This window comes from Hypanus sabinus, chromosome 2, assembly GCF_030144855.1.
Source record: "Hypanus sabinus isolate sHypSab1 chromosome 2, sHypSab1.hap1, whole genome shotgun sequence".
NCBI classification, from domain to species: Eukaryota; Metazoa; Chordata; class Chondrichthyes; order Myliobatiformes; family Dasyatidae; genus Hypanus; species Hypanus sabinus.
The window spans coordinates 16,753,021-16,775,824 of NC_082707.1; the positions used below are offsets into that span (position 1 = coordinate 16,753,021).

The 22,804-nt window shown below is 44.7% G+C and overlaps 1 protein-coding gene across 3 annotated transcripts in view; it reads right to left on the reverse strand.

Moving 5' to 3' along the window:
- Positions 1–516: 516 nt before the first annotated feature.
- The window catches only part of LOC132406609 (rho guanine nucleotide exchange factor 26-like), a 218,438-nt gene continuing 196,150 nt past the window's right edge, over positions 517–22,804 (reverse strand). For 2 of the 3 annotated variants that reach the window (XM_059992420.1, XM_059992427.1), the window contains exons 12-15: positions 16,409–16,618; positions 6,352–6,422; positions 3,922–4,026; positions 517–2,328 (exon numbers count right to left, since the gene is read on the reverse strand). In XM_059992420.1, the coding sequence (XP_059848403.1) occupies positions 2,186–2,328; positions 3,922–4,026; positions 6,352–6,422; positions 16,409–16,618 (529 nt within the window). In that variant the 3' untranslated portion in view covers positions 517–2,185. The remainder of the gene's footprint in view (positions 2,329–3,921; positions 4,027–6,351; positions 6,423–16,408; positions 16,619–22,804) is intronic. The other variant, XM_059992432.1, reaches the window with a different exon arrangement.

Genomic DNA, 22,804 nt, shown 5'->3' on the forward strand with positions numbered 1-22,804 from the left:
CATTTAACCTGTTTCAGCGCGGTGGAGTTTAGGACGTGGGGAATTCAGTGCTGTGGTCCTTAGGACAAAGTGGACCTCGGGAGCCGACGCAGCTCGGGACCCACCGCCCAAAGTGTTTCTGTTCCATTGATGGGAAGTGAACGCGATTGAAAATAAAGTGGAAATAATGCATTTGGAAAGAGGTGAAACGTCATCAGTCATTGGAAAAGCGTTAGGCTATAGTCGGTCAATGATCAGAAAAATTTTAAAGGATAAAGTGAGAATAATGGAGCATTGGAAAGGCCCTGCCCCGATGAAAGCTACAGTTATTACTAAGCAATGCAGTGGTTTAATTATTGGAATACATGCGTTTCTTCAGTGTTTCATATGCATAGAAAGGTAAAATATATACTATATATTAAGACAAAAGTTTGACTGACGCTAAGTAACACTGGATGTACCTGTTGCGACTTGCGTACAAATCCGACTTAAAGACGGACTCAGAAACGGAACTAGTTCATAACCCCGGACTGCCTGTACATATATATTAAATAAAATCACGCACGTGGGAGATAGCTTCAATTAACATATTCACATTGCAGTGAGAGAGAGAACAATGTGCATGCATAGATAACAGCGCAAGCACAGACTTCCTCAATACTTAATGATGGCAGGGGTCATTGCTATAAAAGAAATAGATCCATACATTACAGATCCCACTCAATATTTCACCTTCACACGACCTGTGACTTCTAGTTCTCGTCTCACTCAACATGAGGAGAAAAAGCCTGTTTGCATTCACCCTATCCACACCTCTAATTTTTCTGTATATCTCTATAAGATTCCCCCTCCTCATTCTCCTACATGACAGGGAATAAACCACTAACCTGTTGAACCTTCCCCTTTCCCTTTCAGGTCCTCAAGTCCCAGCAACATCCTTGTCAATTTCCCCTGCACTCTTTCATATCTTTCCTTTGGATAGGGGACCAGAACTGCACACAATACTCAAAGTTCAGCCTCACCAATACAACTTCAGCAAAACATCCCAACTCCTGTAGTTACTGCTCTGATTTTATGAAGGCCAACTCGGTGAATCTGTAGAATTCATTGCCACAGATGGCTGAGCAGGGCAAGTCACTGGAGGTTTATAGGTTTGTGATTAGTCAGGGTGTCAAAGGTTACAGGGGGAACACAAGAAAATGGGGTTGAAAGGGATAATAAATGGAGCAGACTTGATGAGCCAAGAGGCCTAATTCTGCTCCAATTTCTTATGGTCATAGGTGCCAAAAGTGCTCTCTATATAACCCTACTACCTGTGATGACACTTACAAGAGACTATAGATTTATATTCCCATATCATTATCGTTCTGCTGCACTCCTCAGTGCCCTGACATTCACTGTGTATATCGCAATGAAGGACCTCGGCCTGAAACGTCGACCGTTTGTTCCCCTGCATAGAGGCTGCCTGACTCGCAGAGGTGTGCCGGCAATGCTGTTGTGCGTTACTGTGCAAGAATACCCTGGCGTGGCCTCCTGAATGGTGGAAGATGTGGAGATGACGGCAACTCTGTGTAATCTGACAGAAAAGTGGAGAAATCCTCACTGAGTTGTGTGAGACACCTTTACTCTTCGTTATACTTTTCTATAATAAACTGCATTTTATTCAGTGCAATACAATCACATTAAACATTGCCACAGACCAGCTCATAGTCAGTGGTTTCCATAACTCTGAATATTTAATCAAAGATTCAGCAGCGAAACCTTAACTTAAAAGACGTGTTATTTGCATGATCTTGCCTGTTTCTACATTTCAATGAACACAGCTAAGCTCTGGGTCTGCTGCTGTGCCTCCTATCCGAGGGGTATCCTTTCACAATTGTTCTCCTTCATGGAACAAGGTCACCCTACACTCATGGTTCATCTCAAAAGAAGTGACTCCCAGGGGTCCCGAGTCCAACATCGGGCGAGGCAGCGTTCCAGGGATCTCCTCGATCACGATTTATTTACACGATCCCTTGACGCCCCCACCTTGCCCTTTCTCAACCCTTTTTCAGCAGTGTGGCTGCCAAACGTTCCAGCCGGTGGCTTAACTCCCAGGAGGTCTGCAGCAGACCCCATGCAAGGCGGTGGGTGGTGGGGGAGGTGTTTCTCCTCGCTGACAGTGTTTCCTCCAGCCCAGGCCCGCTCGCTCTGGCTCTCCCATTGTCTAGACGTTTGTTTCCAGTCCCAGCAGCCGCCCCATACGCTGCATATTCTTGCTGATGGTGGCCTGACATGTGATGACCTTGGCACAGTCCATAGGAAACCAACCAATCTCACTGTCTCGCAGTCGCTCCCCTTCGCACCAACCTGCAAAGTGAAGTTGTACGTTAGTCATACAGCACCACAGCACAGAAACAGGCCCTTCAGTCCATCTAGTCCATGCTGACCTGAAAGAGTCATAGAGCACTAAACACAGAAAGAGGCCCTTCAACCCATCTAGTCCATGCCAAACTGATAGAGAGCACTAAATGTAGAAACAGGCCCTTCAGTCCATCTGGGCCATGCTGAACCAATGAATCATAGAGCACTAAATACAGGAAGAGCCTTTCTGTCCATCCAGGTCATACCAAACTGATATCATAGTGCATGAAATGTAGAAACAGGACCTTCGACTGATGTAATCCAAGCTGACCTGGTAAGAGGCAGAGAGATCTACAGGCAGAAAGAGGCCTTTCTGTCCATCCAGCTCAAGCTGACTTCAAAACCATGCAGCACTACAGCACAGAAACTGTCCCTACGGCCCATCTAGTTTGTACCGACCAAATTGTTTGCCTATTCCCGCCTACCTGTACCAATCATATCACTCCAAACCCCTGCCCTCCCTGTACTTACCTTTCTTAAGCGTCACAACTGAACCAGTATCTGCCACTTCTGCTGACAGCTCGGTCCATGCTCTCATCACCCTCTGAGAGAAGTTGTTCATCCTCAAACTCCCCTTAAAATATTTCACTTTTTATGCATAATCTATTACTTGTTTTCACCCACCCTGAGGGGGTAAAGTCTGCATGTATTAAACCCCTCATAATATTTTACACTTCTAAGACCTGCCCTTCATTCTCCTACACCTAGGAGATGAAGTTCTAATCTATTCTACCTTTCCTTGTAACTTTGGTCTTTAGTCCTCAAGTACTGGCAACATCTGTGTTAATTTTGACTGTACTCTTTTTTTCAATTTTATTGATACCTTTCCTGTAATACCTTCCATTCAGTCTTCTCCCTTGGATGGAGACTTGCCCTCCCTTCAAGTTGAGTTCCACCTGCACACAGGTTGAATCAGCAGTAAAGAAGGTGAATGTAATGTTAGCATTCATTTTGAGAGGGCTAGAACTAAAAGTAAGGACGTGATGCTGAGGCTTTATAAGGCACTGGTCAGACTGCACTTAAAGTATTGTGAGTAGTTTTGGGCCCCATATCTAGGAAGGGATGTGCTTACATTGGAGAGGATCCAGAAGAAGTTCATGAGAATGATCCCAGGAATGAAAGGGTCAACGTATTTTGGTTTTGGGCCTATACTCTCTGGAGTTTAGAAGAATGAGGGGTAATCTCATTGAAGCGTATTGAATACTGGAAGGTCTGATAAAGTGGATGTGGAGAGAATGCTTCCTATAATAGCTGAGTATAGGATCAGAGGGCACAACCTCAGAGTAGAAAGTTGCCCCTTTAGAACAGACACATAGAGGAATTTCTTGAGCCAGAGGATGGTGGAATCTGTAGAATTCATTGCCACAGACACTGTGGAGGCCAAGTCACTGGGTATAGTTAAAGTGCATGTTGATAGTTTCTTAATTAGTTGGAAGGCAGGAGAATGTGGTCGAGAGGGAAAATAAATCAATCATAATGGAACGGCTGAAAAGACTCGATGGACTGAATGGCCTAATTCTGCTGCTATGTGGTACTCACCATCCTCTAAACTCTGGTACAGTAACACCACATCGGCCACCTGGAGGGACAGCTCGTCAGGCTGCTTGGCTGGGTAGGTCCTGGTGATCTCCACCTGCGACAGAGCTGTTGGGGAGAGACAGGGAGAGAGAAAACAAGGTGAGATGCTTTGTAGAAAGAATTCAAAAGTAGACAAGAGTCATTCAGCTTACATTGGCTCTCGCTGAGAACCTACCCCTGGGCCTGACTTATGCATTCACAAAGGAGGTATAACAGTGGCTATACTTCATTAGGAGTTTGAGGAGGTTTGGTACATCACCAAAGGCAGTTGCAAATTTATACAGATATAGCATGGGGAGCATTCTAACTGGCTGCATCACTGCCCGGTTTGGGAGAGGGCTACTGCACAGGTTTGGAAAAAGCTGCGGAAAGTTGTAAACTCAGCCAGCTCCATCATGGGCACCAGCCTTCCCAGCATCGAAGACATCTGCAAAAGATGATGTGTCAAAAAGGCAGTGTACATCATTAAGGACCCCGACACGCAGGACATGCTCTCTTCTTGTTGCCACCATCAGGGAGGAGGTACAAGAGCCCGAAGACACACACTTAACACTTTAGGAACAGCTTCCACCTCTGCACCATCAGATTTCTGAATGGACAATGAACCAATGCAGGAACACTACCTCAGTATTTTTACTCTCTTTTGCACTGTTTACTTAATTATATTATTGGAGTTTGTAGTATTGTATTGAACTAGACTGCTGCCACAAAACAGCAAATTTCATGACACGTCAGTGATATTAAACATCATTCTGATACTGAGCTAGGAAAGAGTGCACAGTTCTGGCTTCCTTGTGGAAGATCTGCAGAAAGACATGATGCAATTTGTAAGAAGTATTGATCCCAGGGATGGTACGTTGGCAGGGAGGATTGAGCAAACTGCTGAGTATGCTGCAGGGACAAATGACAGTGCACCATCCAGAACCCAGATTTATAAATAGAAGTAGGAATGAGCCGTTCATGTTTACTCGTCAAAGAGCTAAACACCATGAAAATAGGCCATTTGGCCCACATCATCCAGGCTGACCTACTTGTGTTGTCTCATTAGCTCCCATTTGGTCTATAACCCTCCAAACCAGGGGTTCCCAACCCAGAGTCCAAGGACCCCTCAGTCAATGGTAAGGCTCCATGGCATAAACAAGGTTGGGAACCCAAGCTCTGAACCCTTCCTCTCCACGTAGCTGTCTAAATGTCACTATTTGTCTGAATTGTACCCGTCTCTACCACCTCCTCTGGCAACTCATTCCATAGTCCCACCAACTCCTGTGAGAAAATGTCACCTCTTTCATCTCCTTTAAATCTTTCCCTCCTCACCTTAAATCAACGCCTGCTAGTTTCAGACTTCTGGGAGGTCCACCTTTGGTTGGGGTCACCCACGAATGTTTCTTTCCCGGCTGTGTACATGATACGCAAGCCAGGGCAGTGCGATATGCAGAGCAAGCTGGACTCCATGTAGCAGGCTCCTCCTCTCCACACAGTTGATGAATCCAAAGGAATGCTGAGATGGATACAATTTACCCAGGAGCTGCCAGTCAGCATTCCTGTCAGTAGAAACGATTCTGCCAGGCTGAGGAGCTAAGCCATGTGTGAAGGCCAGGAGCAGGACTTGCTTGTCACGCGTGCTATTAGAAGCATTCAATAGGTACTGGGAGCTTGTCCCCATTACCACCCCCGGCTATAACAACCTTAAGGAACCAAGGCTCCTGTATCCCAGGAAGAAAGACTGTGACTATTCACTGTGACCACTTTGTTTGATTCACCTGTTCATTAATACGCTCTGTTCTACACTTAGGCTCTGTAACTCACCTACACCTATGGGTCGGCCAAAGGGTCTGTAAACGTGCTGTAATACTCTGTGACTCTAGACACTAGAGATGATTTGCATTGTCCAGTTAACCTACAGACCATCAGAATCAGGGTTATTATAAGCGACATAGAACATTACAGCACAGTACAAGCACTCTGGCCCACAATGTTGTGCCAATCTTCTAACCAAAGTGGGAAGGAAGTGTTAGGTTCTAATGCTTCCCTCCATCCTGAGAGTCATTCGAATACTGTACTCCTAAGGTATCTGCCTCTACCATTGCCTCCTGCAATCACCATTCTCTGACAGAAGGGACCATTGTGAAATGCCACTGTGTGCGCGCGCGGAAGGAAGAGAAAGCGGCGAGTGAATGAGGAGAGTGAGAGGGTAACTGTGCGTGAGATGGAGGCAGAGCTGTAGTTCACCTTGGAGCCCATTAGGTGGCAGTGCGTCTTCGCCAATCGCCGCCGAACCACTCCCCGGGTCCACAACGCCGGCCAGTCCCTTGAATATCGCCGTCCAATCTCTCCCCCCCCCCCCCCCACCAATTCCCATGCTCCGACCCAGCCCACACCCTGACCACTCACTTGTCCTGTCTGGGTGTTGCCTCTCGGCGCCGCTCTGCCCCAGGGCCGTCAGCCAGCGAGCGCGGTCACTCCTGCAGAGAGACAACCAAAACATATATTAAATTGCATTCTCACCCCAGTGGCTCTCGGTATCTGCAACCTCCGCCCCCTCCGTCCCTGCGACGGACACTTTCTCGAAGTTACGTGACCCTCTGCTGGTTTTGGACCAGCGCCGCAGAGTAAATCCGCTCCCTCCACCCCATGCCCACCTCAACAATCTTCCCGTTTCCTCTCTGCTCCTCACTACACAACGCTGGCCAGCCCCTGAAATAAACTTTTGTTCCATCTGGTCCTTTTAGATACATCGCAGTCTACGAATCAGGAGTGGCTGGGTACTGGAGTGTGGAACCATTAAAAGCGAATTGGATGGAAAGAATGTTGCGGGGATATTGGGATGAGATAGTTCAGTTAGCCGAGTGTGTATTGGCAACTGCGTTTGCATTTTACAGCATCTGCTGTGCAACATTCGGGACTGTGAATGTTGCTGTGTAAACAACGTCTTGCTAAGGACACACACAAAATGCTGGGGCGGTCAGGCAACTTTCCACAGAGCATCCTTCATCATTCTGTGCGTGTTACTCTGGATTTCCAGCATCTGCAGAATCTCTTGTGTTCCTGCCTTTCATTACATCAGTATTTGTTGGCACGCAAACACCTTCCCCTTTCCGCTTTGTTTGACGTACAAACAGATTGAACAAAAGTGCCGCGGGCAGCAGGGATGAAATGTTAAACCCTCGCAGTTTACAGTAGCTTTTAATGAAAAACTGGTTACACCACACGAAAATTGGGGAATGCAATACCGTCAGCTCACTCGCCAAAATCGCGGCCACAGTACACGCGATACAAAGCAGACACACATCGATCTATGTTAGTGAATCACTCAAACACAACCATCTATAGGTGAATGACACACATCCATTGAGCATACACTCGTGGACACATAACACCCACAATTACACATATAGACAAATCCACTGAGGCTTACAGTGTATCACTGTTCCCTCTAAGCCGCGCGGGTGTGCGGCGCACGGTCCCTGAAATGCTCCCCCGCATGTACCATTTGTTGCTGGAATTTTCTTTCATATACAAACTATGACAAAAGTATTGCTTCATAAATATCACAGCAGTATGTGATTTCAAATCTGTCATTTCTGAGAAAGACTGGTTCAGTTAAGACATCTCTCTCTCACGCACACACTTTTAGACAAATCCATCGGCCTCCTGTACCTAATGAACTGAGTGTAGGTCCATGGTCTTCTGATGCTTTTCTGCACGCCACTGTTGTAACGTGTGGTTATCTGAGTTACTGTCGCCTTCCTGTCAGCATGAAGCAATCAGGCCATTCTCCAGACTTCTCTCGTTAGCAAGGCATTTTTACCCACAGAACTACTGCTCACTATGTTTTCTTTTGGTTTTTTTGCACCATTCTGTGCAAACTCCAGACTGTTGTCTGTGAAAATCCCAGGAGATCAGCCTTCTTTGGAGATATCAAACCACCCTGTCTGGCAACAACATGGTCAAAGTCGCTTAGATCACAGCTCTTTCTCATTCTTATGTTTGGTCTGACTACAACTGAACCTTTTGTGTCATAATGTATGCTGGCAATATCGGACCCAAGTATCGGGAAAAAAAAGACTCTGATGTAGAGGCAGTGACCAAAATTTAGTCATGATATTTCTAAATGAACATCAGCGGCTCGTATGAGTGACACTGCGAGATGTAACATTTTCAAAACACCAGAAATCAATGTTTGCCACAGACACACACAGAATGCTGGAGGAACTCAGCTGGCCAGGCAGCAACTATGGAAAAGAGTATAGTCCACGTTTTGGGCTGAGACCCTTCCTCAGGACTGGAGAATAAAAAGATGGAACACTGACATAACATTCTCTGAACTATGATCCTGCGATTAGCGCTAATTGGGCATCTTAAGTAATTCAAGAAACACAGCTCCCCCCACAGGCCCAAAGCGATCATTACAGCATCCCCCTCCCTGGGCCATTAGGTGCCACAGAGCATTGGGCTCCGAGGATTTCGGAGCAGCTGGACGGGTTAATCGTTGTTTAACTACAGTTGGTGATTGTTTAGATTTCCTTGTGTTTTTTTATCAAGCAACTTGATTTTTGTAATGCAGTCTCCCGGTGCTTTCTGTTCAAACTTGTGAAGTTTATTTTGATAGTCTCGAAGATTCCGTTTTACTTTTATTATCTAAACGGATGCCAGATTAGTGCTAACCGCAGAATGTTACATCTTGTGGTGTTGCTTGGCCGAGCCACAGGTGCTGTGTTGGAATTATTACGAATAAACTTTGGAGTCTAATAAAAACACAAAATGCTGGCAGAACTCAGCAGGCCAGACAGCATCTATGGGAGGAGGTAGTGACGACGTTTCTGCCCGAAACCCTTCATCAGGAGTCAAACCTTCTCCCACAGACGCTGTCTGGCCTGCTGAGTTCTGCCAGCATTTTGTGTTTTTATTTATTTCCAGCATCTGCAGATTCACTCGTGTAAACTTTGGAGTCTGTCTTTTCTCTGCGCGTGGGTTCCAACATTGCTGGCATACATCATGACATCTTGACCACGTCTGCATACTTTTACGCACTGAGTTGCTGCCACGTGATTGGCTGATTAGATATCTGCATTAACGAGCACGTGCACACCGGTGTATCTGATGAAGTGGTCACTGAATGTCTATCAGGCACACTTACATGGACACACCAACCAAGACACATATCACACATACACACACACAGACACACAGTAGACACAACCAACAGGATATATATCACATACACCACATACACACTTACTTGACACACATGGTGAGATATCACAACACACTCATATAGACAGACCCACTGAGGCACATACATTTAGACAAATCCATTGAGACATATATCACATATAATGTTATTGAGATCTCTCTCTCTCACACACACACACACAGAAAACATCACAAATACACACACATACATGGATGCACCACTGAGACATATCTCAGACACACACACTGAGATATATCCATATCCATTACGATATATATCAAACACACAATGATATAGGTGCACCACACAACCTTACATTCAGCCAGTATGGGAACCCTGTGCTCCGCTACAAGAGGTTCAAAGTTCAAAGTAAATTTTTTATCAAATTATATACAGTATATGTCACCATATTCTATCACGAGCTTCATTTTCTTGCAGGCATTCACAGTCAATACAAAGAAACAGGAAAGAATCAATGAAAAACCATACACAACAGAGATGGAGAGACAACCAAAAGGCAACGAACTGTGCAAATGCAAAAAGATAACATAATAATAATAATTAATAAGCAATAAGTGTTGAGAACATGAGTCGTAAAGCACATGAAAGTTCTGTGATTCAGACTGAATAAACTCGAAAGCCAGTTGTGAAGCTGGGGATTATACCCTAAAGCTGCTGTAAGTTTTATTTCAGATGAACTGCCACTGCCAAGGCCTTGAACTGTTTCTCATCCCTGGACAATCACAGGAGATTCACCAAGCAGTGTCACTGAGCAATCCATCACAATTCATCAAGAGTAAAGAGCTGCAGGCTTCACTCACAGACCGTTCATTAATCACTGGCAGTCTTGATACATGGAACTTTTATTTATTACTTATTTTATTTAGAGATGCAATTGGAACAGGTCTTTCCAGCCCGGTGAGCTGCACTGCCCAGTGACCCACCTATTTAACCCTAGCCTGATCACAGGACAATTTACAATTAAGTAACTGGCACGTCTTTGGACTGTGGGAAGAACCAGAGCACCTGGAGGAAGCCCACGCAGTTCACGGGGAGAACGGAGAGACAGCACCAGGATTGACCTCTGAACTCTGACACCCAAAGCTAAAATAGCATCGCGCTATTGCTATGTTACCGTGACGGCCTGGTAGCAGAGCGGGTAGTATAACTGGTTAGTCATAAGATCAGGAATAAATTGTTCCAACCCTTCAAGCTGTTTTCACTCATCCTGTCACTTAACCAGTGATTTGCATTTACATGTCACCTTTCACCTTTGACCCCTAAGAGGACCACAACCTCGATGTATAGGGTTTGGAGGCTTGTGTGCCTCAACAACCTGGAGAGCTCTGCTGGCTGGAGTCAGGGTCTTGTGTTTTGGTAGGGTTATCCATGCCAGTCAGGTCAAAGGTTAAAGGTCAGACTAAGAGCAATCCATAAGTCGTGCAAGTTCACGGTTCAGCTCAGGGCTCACAACTCTGACAGTTGTGAGAAACAGTAATGAAGAATCCTTCTACATCTGTGTGTGAGACTGAGCACCCTGAGCCACAATAGAGAAGATGTCCAGGGTCAGACAGTGATACAGCGCCTTCACTGCTGCCCTAGACACCAGCAGCGTAATGGGCAAGTAAGTTTCATCCTTGTGAAAGTCCCAGCAAATCAATTACCTTAGTGTCAACCCTGTTGCGTCAGAGGGGAAAATCTACCCTAGTTACAAACAGCAGCATTGCAAAATGCCCTAATGACGCGTGGTGTTGATTGGTGGTGGGTGACATGGTAGCCCAATCATTTCACGGTAACATTAAATACTGATTGTGGTTTGATGCCCGTTGCTATGCACTCTCCCCATGACCTCCGGGTGCTCTGGTTTCCTCCCACATTCCAAAGACGTACAGCGTTTGAGGTTATCGATCTGCGGGCACCAGAAGCGTGACAACACTGTGGGCTGCCCCAGCACAATCCTCAGGCTGTGCTGGTTGTTGATGCAAAATGACACATTTCACTGTTATGTTTCGATGTGACAAATAAAAGCTCATCTGTAAACCTGAGCGACAAACATTGGCCACAACGTAGGCCTGCTCCTGCCTGGCCAGAGCTGCCTCGTCTGGGGCCTCCGTGTAATGTCCCATCCAGAAAACTGCATCGCCAATCACTGTGCCAAGACTGAGAGGTTCAAACCTTCCCAAGACAGCTGAGGAATTAAACAAATAACTCTGCCTCGGATGGTCTCAAGCCCAGCTGCAGGAGGAGGAGGATTAGCATGAGGCTAGCAACCCCATCCTGAAAAGGCCAGAGCTACGGAAACGTCAGCAGAAGGTCCAGAGATCTCATTCCTGGGAGATACCTGGTGATAAATACTCTGGGCAGTCTGAATAAGGGTGATGGGCTCAACTAACACCTGGTCCCTCAACACCAGCTCCATAGCAAAGAAAGCTCAGCAGCGTCTCTACTTTCTGCGAAGACTGAGGAAAATCCATCTCCCACCCCCCATCCTCATCACATTCTACAGGGGTTGTATTGAGAGCATCCTGAGCAGCTGCGTCACCGCCTGGTTGGGAAATTGCACCATCTCAACAGACCCTGCAGCAGATAGTGAGGTCAGCTGAGAAGATCATCGGGGTCTCTCTTCCTGCCATCACGGACATTTACACTACACGCTGCAACCGCAAAGGAAACAGCATTATGAAGGACCCCATGCAGCCCTCATACAATCTCTTCTACCTCCTGCTGTCTGGGAAAAGGCTCCAACGCATTCGGGCTCTCACGACCAGACTATGTAACAGTTCCTTCCTCCAAGCTCTCAGACTCAATACCCGAAGCCTGGACTGACACCGTGCCCTACTGTCCTGTTTATTATTTATTGTAATGCCTGCACTGTATTTGTGCACTTTATTCAGTCTAGTGTAGATCTGTAGTCTAGTGTAGCTTTCTCTGTTTTTTTTTATTACGTAGTTCAGTCTAGTTTTTTTGTACTGTGTCATGTAAACCATGGTCCTGAAAAATGTTGTCTCATTTTTACTATGCACTGTACCAGCTGGTATGATCGAAATGACAATAAAAGTTGACGAATTAACTAATTAAACAAATGTAATACCCTGTTAAAAGTTCATCTGACTCACTAACCTCCTTCATGGAGCATACAGCATGAGGACAGGCTGGTGCTGATAGCAAATTAAATAAACTTGTAATCAAATGCCCATCTAAACTAATCCCATCTGTCTACACAGTGTCCATATCTCTCCATTCTCTGCATATTCATCTGCCTAACTTACAATGAAGGACCTTAAATTTTACAGTTACTTTTTACATGTACATTGACCCCTTGAAACAGAGTGAAATGGCATTGTTTGTGTCAACAACCAACACAGTCTGAGCGTGTGCCACAGGGCACTCATCAAGTGTCACCCTGCTTCCAGTACCAACATAACATGTCCACAACTTAGTAATCCTTACTAAACACCTTTGGAATGTGAAAGGAAACCCACGTGGTCTCAGGGAGAATGCACAGACCCCTTACAGTCAGCGGTGGGAATTGAACCCTAATTGCTGGTGTTGTAAGGCAGTATGCTAACCACTACACTAGATCATCTTAAATGTCAAGGCATCTGCCTTCACCTTGCAAACAACTTGGCTTCCCACCGTAGGGCCGACTCAGAGGCCTCAGTGCTGAGGACATTGGTGTGGAAGGTGCTTGTCCTGTCTGTGAACAGGAGGATGTTGTAACGTTGGGGACTCCAGGTACCACAAACTGCTCAACACAAGGTCATATCAATTGGAATTAACTTGCGACCTCACCAGCAAGCACGAAGAAAAGTTCAGTCCTGAACTCGAGTGTTGTCTGTGTGGAGTTTACCTGTGTTCTGTCGGTGTTCTCCCTGCGATAGGTGAGTTTCATCTGGGTGCTCCAGTTTCATAGAACATTACAGCACAGTCCATCTCCTTCAGCCCAAGATGTAGTGCCGATCTTTTAATCTACTCCAAGATCAATCTAACCCTTCTCTCCTGCACCACTTTCCAATTTTTCATTCATCCATATGTCTATCTAAAAGTCTCTTAATTGCCCCTAAGGCATCTGCCTCTACAACCACACCTGATAATGTGTTCCACTTACCCACTACTCTATGTGAAAAACCTTTGTCTGACATTCCCCCTTATACTTCCCTCACTTTCAATTATGCCATCTTGTATTAGCCATTTCTCCTTTAGGCGAAAGGAGCTGGCTGTCCAATGCCTCTTAGTGTCTTACACACCTCTAGCAGGTCACCTCTCATCCTCCTCCTCCCCAAAGAGAAAGGCTCTAGCTTGCTCGATCTATTCTCATATGACATGCTCTCTAATCCAGCAGGCATCCTGGTAAATCTCGTCTGCACCTTTTACAAAACTTTTGCATCCGTCCTATAATGAAGCATTCAGAAGTGAACACACTTCCCAGATGAGGTGCTTGTTAATCGGTCACTGTAAGTTGCCTCGAGTGTGCAGGTAAGTGGTAGAGGAAGGGAGGAATGAATGGGAATGTGCGTTGGTGTAGGAATAACGTAAACATGTGCCTGGTGGTTAGCAGTGTCTCGATGGGCTGAAGAACCTGTCTCTGAGCTTTTGCTCTCCAACTAAAATCTACAACATTAGTGGTTAAAAGAATTATGTACCAGGTACAAAGTCAATTTATTATCAAAGCACATCTATGTCACAATCTACAACCAGGAGACTGGGAACTGACAATGAATCTGTCACTAAATACTTTCAGTAAGTGACATTCAAAAGGGATTTGGGGAAACACCTGATGGAGATTTCAAGCTAATGTGCAGTTTGGAAAGCTAGCAAGCCAGCTTAGATGTGCTGTGACCCATATTCTAGATACTAAACCGTATACCTCCACACTTCAATCTTATTTATTTATCTATTTTGACACTTCTATTAAATCTCCTCTTATCTGCCTTAACTGCAAGGAATGACTGGACTTTTTATGATTCTCAGTGAGAGAGATAAAGCATTAAAAACAGGCCCTTCAGCCCATCAAGCTCCTACTGGCCACTAGGCACATGTATACATTGATTACACACTAACACACTCAAATCTCCGAATATTACCATTCATTCCTCCCAGTATCTATCACCTACCTATGCACTCAAGGCAATTTACAGCGACCGATTAACATACCAACCAGCACTGTATTTGGGAAGTGTGTTCAGTTCAGGTTGCCTTATTCAGGGAAGGACACCAAGCCTGCTCCATCATTCAATAAGATCATAGCTAACCTGACCATGGATTCATCTCCACCTACCCGCCTTTTCCTCATAGCCCCCAATTCCCCGACTATGCAAAAATCTGCCCACCTGTACCGTAAGGCAAAAAGATCATATGAAATAGGAGGAGAATTAGACTAACTGGCCAATTGAGACTGCTCCGCCATTCCATCATGACAGATTTATTAACCCCCTCAACCCAACTCTCCTGCCTTCTCCCTGTAACCTTTGATACCCTTACTAATCAGGAACCTATCAAACCCAACTTTAAATATACCCAATGGCCTGACCTCCATAGCTGTTGGTGGCAATGAATTCCACTGATTCACCACCCTTTGGTGAAAGAAATTCCTCCTCTTCTCTCTTCTGAAGGGATGTCCTTGTATTTGGAGACTGTGCCTTCTGGTCCTAGACTCCCCCACTACAGCAAACATCCTCCCAATGTCCACAATATCTAGGCTTTTCAATATTTGATAGGTTTCAATGAAAACACGAACTCCATTTGCCCACATTAGGCTCATCCATGGGTGCTACAGTAGCACAGCAGTTAGCACAATGTTATTACAGCTCAGGCCATAGGATGTTTGGAGTTTAATCCTCACAGTTTTATATACTTCTATCAAATCTCCTCTCAACCTTCTACATTCTAAGGAATAAAGTCCAAACCTATTCAATCTTTCCTTATAACTCAGGTCCTCCAAACTCAGAAACATTCTTGTACTCTTTCAACCTTACTTACATCTTCCCTGCAGCTAAGTGACTAATACGGCACACGATACTCCAAATTAGGCCTCTCCAAGATATGGGTCTATAAAATCATGAGGGCCATAGATGAGGTGCATGGTCACAGTATTTTTATCAAGGGTCGGGGAGCCTAAAGCGAGAGGGTACGCATTTGAGGTGAGAGGAGAAAGAGTCAAAGGGGACCATATTCAGAGAGGACAAGGGTGATGGGTTTAGGGAAGGAGCTGCCCCAGGAAGTGGTAGAGGTCATACAATTACGACATTAAAATCACTTGGACAGGTGCATGAACAGAAAAGGTTTAGAGGAGGGGTTCCCAACCCTTGTTATTCTACGGACCCCTGCCATTAACCAAGGGGTCCATGGACCCCAGGTTAGGAACCTCTGGTTTTGAGGGATATGGGCCAATCATGGGCAAAAGGGGGCATGCTCAGGAAGCCTCCGAGAGCTCCATGGCAATCAGTCCATGGCTGATCATATGGCAAGTGGATGAACATAGATCATGATGAACAGGAGTGCATTAAAGGGGTTTCTCCTGTTAAACCAAACAATCCTCACTGTTACAGGCAGCCGTCCAGATCACCCTGTGCCTGACTACAGCCACCAAAGACCCAAAGCAAAGCAAGGGCAGCTGTGAGAATGACCAAGACCATTAGTCTTAGTGGCCTGAGAACAGGGGACCTGCCTGACCCGTTGAGTAGCTCCAGCATTTTGTGTGTGTGGCTCTGGACTTCAGGCATCTGCAAAATCTCTTGTGTTTACCATTAGGTTTAGATGGATTAGGTTTGTGGCAGCATGGTAGTGTAGTGGTTAGAGCAATCACTCTATAGTGCCAGCTGTAAGATTGGGGTACGATTCCAGCGCTTGTCTGTAAGGAGTTCTCACATACTCCCTGTGACTATGTGGGTTTCCTCTTGGTGATCTGGTTTCCTCCCACATTCCAAATACGTACAGTTAGACTATAATATTGTAAGACCATGAGACATAGGAGCAGAATTAGACCATTTAATCCATGGCTCGCTTATTACCCCTCTCAATCCCATTCTCCTTCCTTCTCCCTATAACCTTTGATATCAAGAACGCTTGGTTAGTAAGTTGGCGTCAAAAGCATGGCGATACTTGCAGGCTGCCAGCACGACCCTCGCTGATTTGATTAGAAGCATATTGATGTAATTCACTGCATGCTCCAATGTGCACGTGACAAATAAAGCTAACCTTCTAATCGCTGGGTTTCGAGGGGAGGGGGAGAATTCCAAAACAAAATGCACTCACGGCGAATCCGCCCCAAACACCATCACCACCTTGTCACCGGCGTGGTTGCCGAGCATGGTGAGCCGGAAGAGGAAGCTGATGGAGGACTGCCGGGAGTACAGCATGCCGGACGCCGTCTTCATGGGCGACAGATTCAGTTCGTCCGCCTCACAAGGTTCCACCTGCAGTTGACTTCTCATGGCGTAGTCAGTCACAACATAGCTCTCCTCGCTGAAATGACAGAAGATATTTTTTAAAGAGAAAAAATGATTTGCTTTACTAGTCATTTGTGCATCAAAATAGAGTGAAATGTGTCTGAAAAACCATGACCATCAGATATAGGAGCAGAATTAGGCCATTTGGCTCAGATTTGTTCTGCCAGTTCAGCATGCCTGATCTATTCTTTTCTCAATCCTATTCTCTTACCTTTTCCCCATAACCTTGGATGCCCTTACTAAGCAAGAACCTATCAACCTCAACTTTAAACATACCCAAAGACTTGGCCTCCACAGCCAGCTTGTGGAGATGAATTTCACAGGTTCAGCACTCTCTGGCTAAAGAAATTCCTCATTTCCATTCTAAAAGTACGCCCCTCTATTCTGAGGCTGTGCCTTCTAGTCTTAAGACTCCCCAAAATTGGAAACATCCTCTTCACATCCACTTTATCCATGCCTTTTGATGTTCAATAGGTTTCACTAAAGTTACCCCTCATTTGCCTGAACTGCACTGAGTAGAGGCCAAGAGCCATCAAGCGCTCCTCACACGACAAGCCTTTCAATCCCCAAATCATTTTCGTAAACCGTCTTAAAACAATCCTGGCTCACAATACTCCACGTGAGGCCTCACCAGTGCATTTTAAAGCCTCAACATTATATCCTTGTTTTTACATTCTAGTCCTCTTGAAATCAATGCTAACATTGCATTTGCCTTCCTCGCCACCGACTCAATCAGCAAATTAACCTTTAGGGAATTCTACAGGAGGATTCCCAAGTCCCTTTGCACCTCAGATTTTTGAATTTTCTCTCCATTTAGTAAATAATCTAAGCTTTTATTTCTGCTACGAATTACATGACCATGCACCTCCCAACACTGTATTCCATTCCTTGCCCATTCTCCCCATCCGTGTAAACCCGTCTATATCCTCTCTGCTTCCTCAAAGCTACCTACTGGTGTTTGTGCCAGGTTTATGGGCAAGATCCCGGCATTGAAAGGGTTAATATACAAGGAGCTTTTGATGACTGCAGTGCTCACTTGCTGGAATTTTGAAGAATGAGGGGGATCTCATTGAAATCTATTGAATATTGAAATGCCTAGACAGAGTAGATGTGGGGAGGATGTCTCCTATAGTGGGGGAGTTTCAGACCAGAGAGCACAACTTCTTAAACCCCTGTATTGTATCTGTCTCTGCTAACTTTGGCATGCTTATCTTTGTTAGTCAAGGCAATGAGGTCAAGAGTCAGAAAGCTACGTTAAGCACAGATAGAGCATTGTTACCAATTCTGGTTGCATCATTTGTAGAAGGATGTGGAGGTCATGGAAAGGGTGCAGGTTACTAGGATGCGGCATGGACTGCAGGGGATGCATCATGAGGAGAGGGTGGACAATCTTGGATCAGTTGCTTTGGAACGGCAGAGTTTAAGGAGGGACCTGACAGATGCTTATAAAATTATGAGAGACATATAGAGTAGACAGTTAGTGGTCACATATCTAATATTAGAGGTAAAACTGGATAGGTTAGGACTTTATTCTTTGGATTGTAGAAGATTGAGAGGAGATTTGATAAAGGTGTACAAAATTAGATATGTAGAGTACAGCAAATGGAAGCAGACTTTTTCCAGTGAGGTTGGGTAGGATTACAACTAGAGTTCATGGGTTAGAAGATACTGGGAAAGTAGAAAGAAGATGTGTGGGGCAATTTTTTTTTACAATGGTGGTTGTCTGGAAGGCAGATACTATAGATGCGTTTAACAGAAGTTTGGGGTACATATATTGTTGTTGTTGTTGTTGTTTTCCAACTTTGAGACATGTCTGGCAGCAACCTTGCTGCTTCTTTAGAATTTTCATCTGTTTTTTTTTTACGAGGCCAAGTCCCTATCTCAACACTGATTGCAACCCAGACAGAAAGCGTGCAAGGAGCCAGCTGAATTTGAACCTGTGGCCACACACCTCGATGTCCAGTGTGGATCCTACACCGCCACTGACCGGCTATATTACATATATGTTCTTTGACTATAAAGTTTACTTTGGACTTGGAGCATGTGGACAGCGAGGAAGCCTATCATGGCAGACAGAGGGATCTCCAGCAGCCGGAAAAAATGGGCTCAGAAAGACAAGTTTGAGGTGTTGCACTTTGATAGGACCAGCCAGAGTCGGTCTTACACAGTGAACAGTAGGGCACTGAGGAGTGTGGTAGAACAAAGGGATCTGGGTATATGGGTCTATAGTTCATTGAAAGTGGTGTCACATGTTGATAGGGTCATAAAGAAAGATTTTGACACATTGCCCTTCATAAATAAAAGTATTGAGTTCAGGAGCTGGGTTGTTATGCTGAAGTTGTATAAGACATTGGTGAGGCCTAATTGTAGCATTGGATGCAATTTCTGGTCACCTACCTACAAGAAGGATGTAAATAAGATTGAAAGACCACAGAGAAAATTTACAAGGATGTTGCTGGGTCTGGAGGACCTGAGTTATAAGAAAGGATTGAATTGGTTAGGACTATATTCCTTGGAATGTAGAAGATTGAGAGGAGATGTGATAGAGGTATACAAAATTATGAGGGATATAGAACCATAGAAAACCTACAACATAATACAGGCCCTTTGGCCCACAAAGTTGTGCCAAACATGTCTCTACCTTAGAAATTACTAGGGTTACCCATACTACCTATAGTAATAGGTAGGTAAATGCAAGCAAGCTTTTTCCACTGAGGGTAAGTGAGACTACAACGTGAGTGGTCAGTGGTTAAGGGTGAAAGGTGAAAAGTTTAAGGGGAACATGAGGGGAAACTTCTTCACTCAGAGGTTCAGTGTGGTATGAGCTGCCAGTGCAAATGGTGCATGTGAGTTCAATTTCAATGTTTAAGAGAAATTTGGATAGGTACGTTGATGGTAGGGATATGGAGGGCTATGGTCCTGGTGCAGGTGGATGGGAGCAAGCGTTTTAAATGGATCAGCATAGGTTAGGTGGACCAAAGGGTCTGTTTTCCTGCTGTACTTTTCTATGACTCTATGAACATGCAGAGAATGGAGAAATAGCACCGAGTGCAGGTAGAAGGGACTAGTGAATCACTGCAGCAGTCTTCTAGAGATACAAGAGAATGTGAGGTAACACAGCTGCAGATATCCTCCCAAATCCCTCCTCCTCCCTTCCCCAAATACCCCCTCCACACTCCTACATCACAACAATCTGCAGGTCCCCTCGCACCTCACTGTCTTTCTGCACTGCACTTTCTCTGTATCTGTTAACACTTACTCTGCATTCTTTTATTGCTTTACCTTGTTCTATCTCAATGCACCATGTAACAAATTGATGAATATGAACATTGAGCAAGACCCGACTTTTCACTAAATCAATTCCAATTCCAATATGCCATATTATCCAAGGTCAGATGAAAGTTCAACTGCACAATAGCCACCTGTTGCCTCTTTCCCATTCTATAAGTTACAGCTTAAAAAATGAACATTAATGGATTAGTGAAGCCTTTTAAATATTCATGTTGACCTTGCCTAAACCTATTATTATTTTCCAAGAATCACTCCACCACTATCTTAATAACAGACCACAGGCCAGTTTGTTGGAGGTACAGGTAGGACTGAGGAAACAGCGAAGCTGCAGAATGACTTGGACAGATTGGGAGAATGGGCAAAGAAGTGACAGATGGAATATAGTGTAGTGAAGTGTATGGTCATGCACTTTGGTTGAAGGAATAAACATTTAGATTATTTTCTAAAGGGGAAGCAAATTCAAAAATAAGACAAGTAGAACAACTTGTGCAGGATTCCCAACAAGCTAACGTGCAGGTTGAGTCAGCGGAAAGGAAGGCAAATGTAATGTTAGCATTCATTTCAAGAGGGTGAGAATATTAATTCAAGGATGTAATGCTGAGCCTTAGTAAGACTTTAGTCAGACCATACATGGGGTATTGTGAGGAGTTTTGAATCACTTATGTGCTGGCATTGGAGAGGGTCCAGAGGAGGTTCTCAAGAAATATTCCAGGAATGAAAGGGTTAACATATGAGGAGCATTTGATGGCTCTAGACCTGTACTTGCTGGAATTAAGAAGAATGGGAGTTACCTCGTTGAAACTTATAAAATATTGAAAGGCTTCGATAGAGTGGATGTGGAGAGGATGTTTTCTATTGTGGCAGAGTCTGGGACCAGAAAGCACTGCCTCAGAGTGAAAGGACGTCCCTTTTGAACGGGGGTGAGGAGAAATTACTTCAGCAAGTGTGGTGAATTTGTAGAATTCATTGCCAAAGACAGCTCTAGAGGCCAAGTCATTGGGTATATTTGGGATTACAGGGAGAGGCAGGAGAATGGGATTGAGAGGGTTAGTAGATCCACCTTGATAGAATGGCTGAACAGACTCATTGGGCCAAATCACCTAGCTTGGCTCCTATATTTCATAGTCTTATAGACTGACATCAGAGTAAGGCAGTTTCCTTACCACTGATGTGAGAGTTACCGATCTGTCGTTAGCTGGTGCCTTTCTTCTTAAATAATAGAGATACATTTGCTGGTGTACCATCCACAGGAACCTTGTCAGCTGCACTTGGCAATCTGTATTTGAACTAGCATTTTAAGTTTTCATCCCAAAGCTTTATAGATGTAACCTACCCACACCCCCACCCCTGAGTCAAAGAATTCCAGGTTTAGTAAATACACACTTGCTGAAAAAACATTCTTCCTCAAATCGTCTCTAAATCTCTGACCCCTTACCTTAAACCTTTAACCTCTGAAGAAAGAAAGCTTCTTGGCCTCTGTATACTATAGCTATATGCCACATAATTTCACACTGGCATTTAGGGAAGGGCCATATAACATTATGGAATGTGCCATTTGCGTTAATAACCAACACAGTCCGAGGATTGGCTGGGGGTAGCCTGCAAGTGATGCCAGCCTCCAGCACCAACACAGCACACCTATAACATACTAACCCTAACCCACCAGTAACCAGTACTTGCCTTCGTAGCATAGAACATTACAACACGGAAACAGGCCTTTTGGCCCTTCTTGGCTGTGCCGAACCATTTTTCAGCCTAGTCCCATTGACCTGCTCCCGGACCATATCCCTCCGTACACCTCTCATCCATGTACCTGTCCAAGTTATTCTTAAATGTTAAAAGTGAGCCCACATTTACCACTTCATCTGGCAGCTCATTCCACACTCCCACCACTCTCTACGTGAAGAAGCCCCCCCCCCCCCATATTCCCTTTAAACTTTTCCCCCTTCACCCTTAACCCATGTCCTCAGGTTGTTTTCTCCCCTAACCTCAGTGGAAAAAGCCTGCTTGCATTCACTCTATCTATACCCATCATAATTTCATATACCTCTATCAAATCACCCCTCATTCTCCTACGCTCCAGGGAATCAAGTCCTAACCTATTCAACCTTTCTCTGTAACTCAGTTTCTCAAGTCCCGGCAACATCCTTGTAAACCTTCCCTGCACTCTTTCAACATTATTAATATCCTTCCTGTAATTCGGAGACCAAATTATTGGTGGGTATTTCATCCTTTTTCATTGGCTCCACACCAAATGAATGTGTGTCAAAGGAATATGATCAGCTGCATGGAGACATGTGAGTTATAGGCAGCTGTCAGAGAAGACAATGCCTCCAAGGGGTTAGCACCAACAGCCACCTTCTGTTGGAATGTTCTTTGGCAAGGTGGTATGGAGAAAAATATGTAAATTTCTGTCTCGGACTGTTCCCAAGGAGGTATGTGAAGATCAATACCTACTGTCATTGGGAAGCAGGTACAGGAGCCTTAGATCCCACACCACCAAGTTCAGAAACAGTTACTACCCCTCAACCATCAGGCGCCTGAACCAGAGGGAATAACTTCAGTCAACTCTGCGCTAAACTGATTCCACAATTTTCAAGGACACTATAACTCACGTTCTCAGTTAATCAATTAAATTATTTATGTATCTACTGATTTATTTATCATTTTTTGCCTTCTTTTGCACGTTGGTTGCTTGTCAGTCTGTCTGTGTGTAGTATTTCATTGACTTTGTTGTATTTCTTTGTATCTACTGTGACTTCCTGCAAGAAACTGAACGGCAGGGTAGTATACAGCAACACATACGTGCCATGATAATAGATTTACTTTGAACAGTCTTTGAAATAGCAATAAGACAAGCCCCGTGGTTTGTCTCAACTAACTGAGGAGCTGATGGCTGACTTTAGGAAGA